Here is a 12,847-nt window from a genome sequence, read left to right as displayed (position 1 = left end):
GGACAGCTAATTACTTACTGCAAAGTCAAATGATTTGCGAATTATATGACCTTTCAAAGGTGATCTTTATGGCGCTTCCTGGATTGGACTCCAATACCCACTCGCAGGTAAGAGAGTCTTTATATGCTGCCGGCCAGCCAGGAGAGAAGATGGTGCCAGTAGGAGCGGTAAGGTGGCTTCCACACGAAGCTGCGGAAATGGGAGAAAGAATGGGAATGCGCTCTATCACCGCATACAGATGGCACCGCCAAACTACATCTTGGAACAAAGATGATGCAATGAAGGAAAAAATGCAGCCATCTCATTAATAACTGCCAAATCACTTCCTGATACAGAGCATTCTGATAGTGAGAGTCTAAGGGTCCAAAACTTTGCAGCGTAATAGAGCTCATTATTCATGAGGGTGGCATGTGGAGTGGCGGAGTCCTATGGACCTATGGTATGCCTTTGGTGATACTAAGGCAATGTGCATCACTCCCATAGGGTGCACAGTCCATGGGGTAGAGCCCCCAAGTGAAGATATATAAGCACTATTTCATTTTTTTGTATACAAGATCGAGGCTCGTGTAAGAGCTAACATCAATCACAAAAAACAACAACAACAAACGGACACACAAAACATACAATAAAGGAAGCAGGAGACAAGATGGGGAGAGAGAGAGGGAAGCACCCAAGTACAACAGCAGAGAAGAGGGACAACGGAAGATCTGTGGGAGGGAGGGGGCTTGGGAGGAGGAGGCACGGGAAGGCGGGGGGGTGGGGAGGGGGAGAGGTATAAAACACATGGACACTGCCGGAACTTCCAGGAAAGAAAGAAGTCGGTATTTCAAAAAAAGTGGATCTGGAGTGAATTAACGGGGGTAGAAGAGATCAAGGTTTTGGATGGGGGAAGATAAGAGATGGTGGTAAACAGCTGTTTTAAACACCTGGATGGAGGAGTGGGATTGAAGAGAGTGAGGGAGTTTGTTCCAGAGGCAGGATAAAAGAGGAATGAAAGAGTGAAGGTGGGCAGAGAGTCTTGATTTTGGCAGTTTCACCAGCATAGGGTTGCTGGCAGATCTTGTGCGACCTGTAGGAATATTTGGGGGACAGAGCACAGACAGAGCTGGGGGAGCAAGGCCGGAGAGGAGTCGGTAGAAGACAGAAAGCCGACCAACCTGCTTGCGGTGAGTGAGTGAAAGGCCCTCGGAGTTAGCTTCATCGCGGGAGATTCCAATGATTCTGAAAGCTTTGGTTTCAACAGCGTGAAGCCGAGCTAGGTGTGAGGCAGGAGCACCGGCCCAGAGGGGGGGGAACAGTATTCCATTGAGCTGTGGATGAAAGCCTTATATGTGGTGAGGAGCTCAGGTGTGCCAAGGAAGGACTTCGCACGACGGAGGATGCCCAGTCGGCGACTGGCTTTGGAGGCCAGATTGGAAATGTGGTTTTCCCAAGAAAGATCATGACAGATAGTGAGACCCAAAAGCTTGAGCGACAGAACTTCTTGGAGAGGATTGTTGAGAAAGTGGATGGGAGGGTTTTCCAGTTGGTCTTTTCGGAGAGACGTAGTAAGACATGTTCCACTTGTTTGACCAGTCTGTGATTTTGTCCAGGTCTGCAGAGAGTGAGGAGGCTGCAGACTGCCGATCTGAGGGATGAGGAGTGGAGCAGCAGAGAGTGGAGTTATCAGCAATGAGATAGAGAGGATTTTCAAGAGAGCCAAGAGATTTTCAAGTCACCATTATATCACAAAAATACCAATACACATGTGCCACCCTGCCCGATATGCAAAATAAAATGGAACGTAGTATAGACTCTGAAAACATGAACATGGCAATTAAGTATGTCGGGATGATCGACCAAAAACTCCTCAAAACACAAAGCTGCAACTTTTAAATACAGATATCAAAGCTCGTGGAAAAAGAAAAGAGAGCAGAAGGTTTGTGCACAATGAACCAGGAGGGAGCAGGTTTTTACTTGAGAAACTATCAAATTTGATAGCAATTGTGTAGTCAAGACGGGAATACAACTGCAACATCAACAAGTCAGGAGACGACGATGGTTCACGGGCCAGCGGTATTAATAATAATAATAATACATTTATTTTGTATAGCGCTTTTCAAGAAACCCAAAGACGCTTTAACATGGTACATAAAACAAAGACAAAAGAGAAAAAAAATACATATTAAAAAACCAAACAGAAAGGAAGGAGAAGGAGAAGAGACGATCAGGGGTTGAATGCGGTGTTTAACAGGTAGGTCTTGAGTGATGATTTGAATGTGGTGAGTGAGGAGGAGTCTCTGATGGTTTGCGGTAGTGAGATCCAGAGTGTGGGAGCAGCGATGGAGAAGGCCCTGTCCCCCCAGGATCTGAGTTTGGTCCGGATGGGGGGGGACAGGAGGTTAGCAGCAGCAGAGCGGAGGGTGCATGTGGGAGTGTGTCTGGGGAGGAGGTCAGTCAGGTAGGATGGGGCCAGGTTATGAAGGGCTTTGTAGGTCAGAGGGAGGATTTTGTACTGGATTCTCTGGGAGATGGGGAGCCAGTGGAGCTTGTGAAGGACGGGGGTGATGTGGTGCCGGGCCCGAGAGTGGGTGGGCAGCGGAGTTCTGAATGTATTGAAGTTTATTGATGATACTTGAGGGTGAACCATAGAGGAGGCTGTTGCAGTAGTCCAGACGGGAAGTGATGAAGGCATAGATGAGGGTTTCTGCAGCTGTGGAGGAGAGGGATGGACGGAGACGGGCGATGTTTTTCAGATTAAAGAAGGCTGTCTTGGTGATCTGTTTAGTGTGTTTGTCGAAGGAGAGGGTTTGGTCAAAGATGATGCCAAGATTCCGGATGTGAGGGGAGGTGGATACTGGGATACCGTCGATGTTGAGGGTGAAGTTGTGGGTGGATTTGGTGAGCGTTTTTGGGCCAATGATGATTATTTCGGATTTATCACAGTTTAGTTTGAGGAAGTGGATTTGAAGCCAGGATTTTATTTCAGTGATGCAGTTTGTCAGGATAGAGTGGGTGACAGTGGAAATTGACTTGGCGGAAATGAAAAGCTGGATGTCATCGGCAAAGCAGTGGAATTGGAGACCATGACGACGGATTAAGTGACCAAGGGGGAACAGGTACAGGATGAAGAGGAGGGGACTGAGAACTGAACCTTGGGGGACACCTTGGGGGAGGGGAGCGGTGGGGGATTTGCAGTTATTGATGGAGATGAACTGGTGCCTGTCGGAGAGGTATGATTTGATCCAAGAAAGGGCAGTGCCAGTGATGTTAAAGGTGGTTTCAAGTCGGGTAAGGAGGATGATGTGATTGATGGTGTCAAAGGCAGTGCTGAGGTCGAGAAGGATGAGAATGTTGAGGTTACCGGCGTCGGAGGAGAGAAGAAGATCGTTGGTGATTTTGAGGAGTGCAGTTTCCATACTGTGGTTGAGGCGGAATCCGGATTGGAATGTTTCATACAGGTTATTGGCAGAGAGGTGATGTTTGAGTTGAGTGGCTACAGCACGTTCCAAAACTTTGGACAGAAAAGGTAGGTTGGAGATGGGTCTGAAGTTATTTGTGGTGTCAGGGTTGAGTCCAGGTTTTTTCAGAATGGGGGTGACAGCAGCGATTTTGAGGTATGGTGGGACGATGCCAGTAGACAGGGAGGAGTTTATCGTTGCAGTGATAAGTAGAAAGAGAGCAGGAAGGCAAGCCTTAACAAAGCTGGAGGGGATGGGGTCCAGAGTGCAGGTGGCAGTTTTCATTCCTGTGAGGAGTTCAGAGAGGTCAGTAGGGGAGACTGGGGAAAACTGAGATAGGGGTTGGCAGGATAAGGGGGGGGGGGGCAGATGGTTAGAGGGGGAACAGGTGAGGTGGTGGTTAAGCTGCTGTAGATGTTGTCTATCTTGCTTTGGAAGAATGAAAGGAAAGAAATGCAGTTGTCGACTGTGAATGACTGGGTGGTAGTATCCAGGGGACTGAGGAGATTGTTTATTGTGGAGAAGAGTGCTTTTGGGTTTCCGGAGCCAGAGTGGATAATTTGAGAGTAGTAGGTGGAGCGGGCGTGGGAAAGGGCATCTTTGTAATGCTGCAGGTGGTCTTTGTAGGCTTGGGAGTGGATTGTGAGACCTGTTTTATTACGGAGTCTTTCAAGTTGGCGAGCACGAGTTTTCATCAGGCGGAGTTCAGCGGTAAACCAGGGAGCAGAATGGGTGAAAGAAACTGTTTTGGTTTTTATAGGCGCAAGCTGGTCAAGGCAGGAGGAGAGAGTGTGGTTGTAGTAGTCAGTGAGGTCAGAGGGGCTGTGCAAATCAAAGAAGGGAGTGGTGGACATTTTTTCGGAGAGGGAAGATGAGAATGAGGTAGGTGAAAGAGAGTTTAGCTTACAAAAGTTGATTATGCGTTTTTGCCTTGGTGCTGGGGTGGGAATATTGATGGTCATAGTGATGGCTAAGTGATCGGAGAGAGTGAGGTCAGAGCCAGAGAGATGGTGTAGATCTAGTCCAATAGAACAGACAAGGTCCAGAATGTGACCACGGTTATGGGTGGGAAAGTTGACATGTTGAGTGAGGTTAAAGCAATTAAGAATATCAATGAAGTCAGCGGTTATTGTGGAATCAGTGGAGTCCATGTGGATATTGAAATCACCGAGGAGGAGGGTTGAGGGGGAGAAGGAACAGAGCTGGGTCAGAAAGTAAGAGAAGTCAGACAGGAATGATGGGTGTGGTTTGGGAGGGCGGTAGACAACTGCCATGACTGACTGTGTGTGACCAGAAAGTTTAAAAGCCAGGTGTTCAAATGATGGAGCAGATGAGATGGAGATTGAATGACATAGGACGGACTATAACCGAAACAGGCCCGGACTGGAGGGTCGGGGGCCCACGTGGCAGGTGTCGGCCCCCGACATGCGGTGTACATGCCTATTTACAAAGGGCCCCAATGCGCTGCGTGTGCAGGCCTTTAAGACACAATACCGAAAATTCGGTTTGATTCCGACAACTTTGAAAATTTGACTTTTGTGACCTTGAAATGTAAAAACGAAGGTTACTGACCTTGAAATGAAATAGAAAATAATGTATCATCAGTTATGAGGTTAGTTAGCTACACAATACCGAAAATTCGGTTCGATTCCGACAACTTTGAAAATTTGACCTTTGTGACCTTCAAAGGTCAAAGGTCGAAGATTCTGACATTTGTTGGAAAACTTGTATTTCATGAGATGTATGTGATAATATAAGATCATGTACGACATTTCACCCTATCAGGAAGCGAGCAATGTAATAAAACCATCAAAAATCGACTTTTCTAAATTTTGTGACCTTGTGACCTTAACCTTGGGGCGAAAATGAAAAATCGAGCTCTGTGGGGCTAGACACATGACATTGGCCTAACCAAATACGGAAACCCCTGTCAGATTCCACCAACTCTCTCGGAGAAGATGTAGCTTGAACTCGATTACCCCCTAAAAAGACATCTTTTTCAGGCGTCGCTCTGCCCACAATGGGTGCAAAATGCCCACTCAAGGCAGGACACAACTAGATCATGATATCAACCTCCCACCCAAGTTTCATCCAAATTGGATGATATAATCGGGTGGTTATGCTGCAGACAGACAGACAGACAGACACACACCCATAACGAATATAGTGGTCACTCTGTTTGATAACTCGTGAATTAATTGGAACATTTAAACAGGAGTTAGCAGGAATCGAGAAGAAAAATGCAGGTCATCTGGATAGGATGAGATCCACATGAGTCATCACTTTGAAGAACTGCAAGGAAAAATGTGATTCATGGACAGAGGACAATTCTACAGGTAGGAAAAAAGAGGGACAAACTGATAGATGTAAGTGGAACGATTGAACTTCACGAAGAAAGCAAAGAGCGCATAAATTAATGAATATGTATCACTGTACTGGACCAGGAAAGGTCCGACACAAAGAGATGAGATTTTGAGGCCACTCAAAACCTATATCCAGGAAATGGTAAAGTGGGAAATATGTCTGCTACGGAAAAGGAGCAGTTGGCCTTCGTGCCTCAGCTTCTTGCCAAGAGATGCCAAGTGATGCTTGGGGCATTACTCCTTTAATCAAATATGAAGATGTTGCCATAAATTCTTAAAATACAATTTGCTCCTGAAGAGAAGTTGTGGATCATTTTGCAACATGCCAGCAAACTGAGCGCAGAAGTTGACAACTGCCGTTACCAAATGCATTCACCGTCATTTGTTTCATTTGGACAAAATATGGCAGTTTTGGATTTTCAATTGACCACGTCAACTTTTTGTCTTCCAGGTTTTACATAAAAGGCAATCGTTTTGGTTTGCATTGGGAAGTTCTCAGCTTTTCTTGAAAAGACTTTTCATTTGATAGGAATGGCTTTTTAGCCGCGTCGCAAGACGCTGGTCATAGAGTGCCCTCTGTTGTTGTTCTTGTTCTTCTTGTTCTTCTTGCAGAGAAGACAAAACCTCAAAGCTCCACCCATTCTGGGAACCATAGCTCCGCCCATTGTGGGAGAGGCTTCATATAAACAAATATCCACCATTTTATTAACTCGCATAGCTTTGAGGCCTGTTTTGTAGGCCCGTGGTGTCTTCCTCTCTCACACAGTTTTCTTTCAAATCAAATTCGATATATCATTTCATTTTTCACAGTCGCTAACATCGTTTTAGACTCGGTTGAAAAAAAACGGGAAGAAAATCCGATGAAAGTTGCCCTTTATAGAACGAAATGAATTGTCAAAGGCCTGTAACTTCAAGTCCATTGAGATATATTTTTTTACAATCACGGCATGGTCAGTCATACACCGCCCGAAATAACAGATGGGAAAATGCCGAGATATATTAAAAATTCGTCCATTTGATGACAATCGTCATGATGAAATATTTAATTTATACGTCGTCACAATAATGTGGAGAGAGGAGCATAGCTTCGTTCACGTGTCGCCACACACGGGAAATTGCCGAGATATATATATTTTAAAATCGCGGCATGGTCAGTCATACACCGCCTGAAATAACAGACGGGAAAATGCCGAGATATATTAAAAATTCGTCGCCACACACGGGAAATTGCCGAGATATATTTTCCCTTTGCACAAAAATAACATCAAGTAATCGAATCAATAGGAATGTCCTGTGCCTATAACATCGACGTTATAGGCACAGCTGCATCTAGGCATTGTGTAACATCGACGCGGCTTTTGTTTTAATTAAAACTTTTTGTACTTGTTATATTTAGAATCCTCATGAACCCCTCTCTGTCTGTACTTATGATAGGTGAAGCCATTGGGATGTAACCAATGACATTTTTTAGTTGGTGAAGTTTTCTAAATGTGACTTCTTCAGTTATTAATTTATATCCATTTCCATTTTTGTACGTATAAACATCTTTTTCAAATTCCTGTCAATTTTTCATGGCATCTTAGCAGATTAAATTATCATTGTGTACCCAGTGAGTTGCCATGATGTTTCTTGGGCATAATGTCCACCGCAAGAATCTTTGGCATTTAAGTATCGTGTCAACTGTCCTCGTCTTTTTGAAAAGTGTTTGAACCTGTGTATAATGAGCACATGAGCATTATTATCCGAAGGTGTAAACTATTTTTGCAACACAATGGTGCATCAAACTCCCCGTTTTTGAAAAAATATTATCATTTTGATGTAGTCGTACTTTTTTGTTACACTTGCCCCATATAGCATTTCTGTAAAATATTGTTGTGGTTTTGAGTTTGTACAGTGAGTCTAATAAAGGTTAAAATTTGCCCCTCATAGTTAGTTACACAAGCAACATGTAGCCTCGCGATAGTATAGTTATGTCTTAGTATTTGTGAGCTTAGTTCCTTTCCATTTGTTAGTTCTGCGTTGAGTAGAGCCAAGAGAATAGGCCCTACTGTCACTGACTATCCAGCGTCCGTAGCCTCATGCCCTTTGCGCTAACGTTGGTTCATTTTGGGCGAGTTAACACGAGGCAGGCTAGGAGGACCGGGGCGGAGCGGCAGAAGCGCTGACGGTAAGCACGAGCCGCCAATCAGAGCTCAGAGCTGGTGGCAGTGGCGTGGCGTCACAGGGCGTGGTGAGAGGGTTCGAGAGGGATCCAGAAGGTTCGGGGGGCGTAGCTATAAAACCCGCTGCGAAAAGACCCTCGAAAGGACTCGCGCGAGAAGGACTCTCGCATATGGACTTGCACTCGATAGGACTCGCGCGGAAAGGATTAATGAAAGGACTCGCAAGTGGAGAGCGCTGAAGAACTCGCACGCACTAACCAGCTCAAAGGATCGAGGAAGAGGAGTTGGCAGCATCAGAGAACTGTGAAAGACACGCGGGTGCAGCCAGACGCGCATGAACCGATATACAGCGCATTAAGTTGCGCGAGTGAGAATGGCTGTGTAATCGCCAGCCGCGCTGAGAGTCCCGCCCTTTACAGTTCCACCTCGTTATCTGCTTTGTTCGGGAGACGCGCTACGGGGTTCCTGCCATCGCCTGCTGCTATCTTCGCGGTACGTGCTGGGGCCGTGGAGAGCCGGACGGAGGCCGTCTCTGGACAACCACGTCGACGCGTTGGCTGACCACCTACACATCTGCAATTCCCTGTGTGAGTGAGACGCGCCCGTTGTCTGGGATTTTAGATAAGATTGTCTAAGGCTGCTCTGTGTCTCTGCGTGCCCGATCATTGTAAATACGTGTGGGAATAATTAAACCTGTGTTCTTCCTTTCTTCCATGCGATCGTTTCTGTGGTTTCTTCATTGGCTAAGCGTGGTATGAATAGGATCGCTCGAATCGGGTTCCACTAATTAAGACTGCACGGACCACGTGGTACTCAATCCGCTCGGCGTACTCAAACCACACGTGGCTCGTGCGAGGCTTGTTTCCTCGCTTCCAGGGCAGCGCGGGGAATTCGGTACGAGTGAGAAGTGGTCCCGAGACACTACTCTGCGTTTGCCCGGAAGGGATGTATCAAGTCTTGGTTCCGCCAAGCCCAGAAAGAACAAGGGGATTAATCCCCCCTTTGTTAGGGGAAGTAGGGCGGCGTAGAACCGTAACAATATTTTGGATTTTCGATTTTGTTTGGACCCCCGAAAAGAATTGGGTAAAAATCAGATAACCCCGTTAATGGGCCGCTTTGGCCAAATGTGAGGTTGGTCGACCGGTTGGCAGGAGTGCACTCCGTGCTGTCCAGCGCCATATCTCGTTCTTCACTACTGATCTGGTCCCTCTTGCATTGTTCAGTGACCTAGTTCCTCCACAGGGTGGGGCGATATTGCCTTCCGCATGCACGAACTCAGGCCGGACAGTGCTCTCCTGGCTCCTCAAGAGCGTTTCGGCAGTGGATTTTGCAGGCCAAAGTTCCCGGCATCGGTCACGCTGTCGACGACTCTGGAGAACATGATGGGACCTTCCTCGTGATTTGTGTTCAAGCTGCTCCAGCTCGACCCTGCATTTCTCCAGCTCAGTGTTAGTGACTGGCCGACCTCCTCTGCGGACCGTGCGTCAGCGGCTAAGATTCGAAATATTTTATATTTCTAAAGACTCTGCTGAGTGCGGCATCAAGCTGAGCTCAGACTTCCTGTCAGTAGGATGGGCTGAGCAGCACTCCCAGAATGTTCTACGAGTTGTTGAGCATGACTGGGGCCATGAACAGAATCTGTGTTTGAGGAAGCGAGCAGCAGAAGCCACGCTATAACTATTTTGTAATATATTAAAGAGAAAATAATGAAAATTCCTCATGCTTCAAAGAGAGAACAACAAATTTTTTGAAACATTATTCCTTTTTTTGGTTCGTTGGTTACCCGATTACCCAACTTCCAAAAACATAGAACTGAATTTTTTGATCGATTGAACTTATCTGACCTTTTCTGATTGAACTGATCCTTTCCAATTTTGATTCCACCACCCTTAGAAGCCATTTTGGAACCAGTGACCCTGAATGCTCAGTGACCCTGAAGAAAGTGCTCTTACTTTTATAGAATTTGAAAAATATCACATTTGGCCAAAGCAACCCATTAGTGGGGCGACACGAGTTTTATTAGATCTTGGTGCGGGGTCCAAACAAAATCGAAAATCCGAAATATTTTTTAAAATTTCTATTTAAGGCCAGTGCAACAACCAAAAATACGACTAGATCAAAATGAGAATATATTTCAAAAACGGGGCATTTGATGCACCCTAACGATGGCCTTCTTGGTTATAATTTATAATTATGAGCCTTTTCCCTTCCTCTAAGTAATTAATTAAATCGCATTTCTAATGAAAAAATCTAAAGCATTCGTCATGTTAACAGGATGGAACTGGTTACCATGACACTCTTTGTCATGTGGTATCAGACAATGCAAAAGTGGACGAGGTAATAATCACAATTAGCAAACAAATTAGATTATGCCATTGGTGAGGAATAGCCAGTTAAATATAAGAGGAAAAAAAGAGCGATCAGAGATTGCAAACCCTCGCCAGGATGTATTTGCAGTGGTTTTAAGGCTTTTGTGTTAAAACAAATATGGCGGCCGAACCACGTGACCAATGACGTTATCATTATTTTTTTCTAAACTAATTTATTCAGAGATTATGCTCAAGAAATTTCATCTTGATTGCATGAAGTTTTGTACTTGTCCAATTATGACGTCATAATGGAGGCACCTATGACATCATCATTAACATATTTTATTCTGCATGGAGAGTTCTTTACAATGAGCCATGTCTTAATTCTTTATATTCAGCACTTTCGGAGATACATAGGTGCAAAATGTTTCGGTTTTTCCAAAATGGCGGCCGAACCACGTGACCGATGAGGTCAAAATAATCATTAAAAAATTATACACGTGGAGTTGCACCTATGGTGAAAATTTCCTGTCAATCGGACCAACGGTTGCAGAGAAAATCATATTTATTCTGTGCGGACAAATAAACAAACAAACAAACAGACAAACAAACGGACTCAAATGCAATACCCTCTCCTCTGGCGAGGGTAATAAACAATATTATGATGACAAGCAAATGATATGGAGGTGAAAGGAGGGAATTATGTGAGATACACACCCTCACAGCGTGGCAATGTGGAACTCCAGCGGATGCGACCTTCTTGCTCAATGCACGTGAGGCTCTCAGCACCTTGCGTACGGATGAAGCCATCTTCGCACACAAAGAACACCGATTGGCCGAGTTCGAAGCTGTGGCCAAACCGGCGGCTATTCACCGGTATCCCAGGATCATGACACTCATTGAGGCCAAAGGCTGAAACAAAAATGGAGGCCATATAGGATCAATGGAGGCCATATAGGATCAATGACAAACAATGAATTTCACTCCATTGTATATTTCAGTCTATTTTATAACCTTAACAGGATAAAAAGGAATTTGGAATTTATTTTAATCTAAGGAAGAATTTGAAGATCTAACAAGAAATTTAACAGGAAATCAAACCAAATTTAAATGATATTTACTATATCCAATTTATAGGCTATAAAACTACTCTTCAAAATGCCATGCATGAAATAGATCTACCCTATGTTGTAGGCAATGCATGGTATGAATCGTTGTCTTGGGAAAGAAAACGAAGAATTTTGAAGTCGAATGCATTTACCTTCTGCTGATATTATCAAAACAACATGGTTGCCAATAGTCTGACACACGCTCACTTTTTGTTTGTCACCACAACGCAGGGCAAGGGGACAAGAACGCCTAAGCTTTATCTCTGCTTATCAATGAGGAACTCTCATTAATTTCGCCAGCTAGTAGGATTTAGAATGGATCGATAACTTGTAATTTGAAATCAGCCGTAAAAACAGAGAAAACAGTGTTTAATCCATAATCAGATAGCACTGCCATTAACAAGTCCGGGGAGCAGGAAGATACTTGTGTTAGATGTCATTGAAACAGCAGAAAACTTCAAATCACATACGAGGTGATTTACTTGACCATTTTTTTTCCAGTGTGCTCATCATTGAGACATCCAGCTTGGGTTCACATTCCTGATTCCGTCAAACCTAACCAACGACTTCTGTGCTCGTGAGATACAGGGGGGGCACTGCATCTCAGAGCCCGCCATCCTTTGCATGGAGACGTCAAGCTGTCTGTTCTGTCTGTATTGAAGTTTTGAACGTTAAACATTCCACAGTATCGTTTTAAGCCATTTAAGCCATTAAGTTTTAAGCCATTGTCAGGAGCTATTGGGCCAGCTCCTGGGAAGACTCTCTGCTTTGGGTTAACTTATTGTATCTGGTAACGAGTTTCTCAGCCGGATTTACCAGACGACCCACCCATCATGTTATTTGGCCACCGGGACCCCTGTTATCCCCTACAAGGGTTGGAAAAAAAAAAGAAAGGAGAGGGGATTTTGAAAAGACCCACTTTACTGAGAAAATAATTGGTATATTCAAGTGGAGGGGAGAGGAGGAGTGGGAGGGGTTTAACCCAGGTGGGGAAAACTAGGCTGAGCCAATTAGTGCCAACCCTGACTACAGGAGTAACAAAAAGGCTGGAGCCCGGAACATTTTTTCCCTTTTTTTTGCATAGAATGTCAATTCACAGACAAATCTTACTCGGCGAACACTGTAGCTCGCTCTCGACATCTATCAGCCTGTTTCTGGCTTTCGATTTGATCACTACTGAGCTGGAGCTTGTGAATTCACACAGGTAAGTCGTTGGGAACATCACTAGGACAGACAGATCGTGCCTCCTCCAGAAACCCACTCACTACCCCTCGGATGGTCACGTCCCACCGTTTCAGAAACACTGATATAGTACCACCTGCCATAGTGTGAAATACTGAGATATTAATATGGCACAGGAAGTATAGACTGAATGGCCTTTCAATGAGTCTTAATTCCAAAATACCACTTTTAATATGGATTGTGTTGGGGTTGCAAATTTGCCGATATTACACCCACAAAATG

General features: G+C 44.9%; 1 protein-coding gene across 1 annotated transcript in view; it reads right to left on the bottom strand.

The window, feature by feature from the left end:
* LOC137422386 (CUB and sushi domain-containing protein 3) overlaps nucleotides 1-12,847 on the bottom strand; it is a 1,172,941-nt gene that overhangs the window by 620,296 nt on the left and 539,798 nt on the right. The window contains 2 exon segments of the mRNA XM_078772588.1: nucleotides 51-189; nucleotides 10,992-11,186. Coding sequence (XP_078628714.1) covers nucleotides 51-189; nucleotides 10,992-11,186 — 334 coding nt within the window.

The sequence above is a fragment of the Myxine glutinosa genome, chromosome 2 (genome assembly GCF_964187855.1).
Source record: "Myxine glutinosa chromosome 2, kmMyxGlut1.1, whole genome shotgun sequence".
Taxonomy (NCBI): Eukaryota; Metazoa; Chordata; class Myxini; order Myxiniformes; family Myxinidae; genus Myxine; species Myxine glutinosa.
Note: the sequence above shows the minus strand (reverse complement) of the source record. Positions and strands in the feature narration are given on the sequence as shown.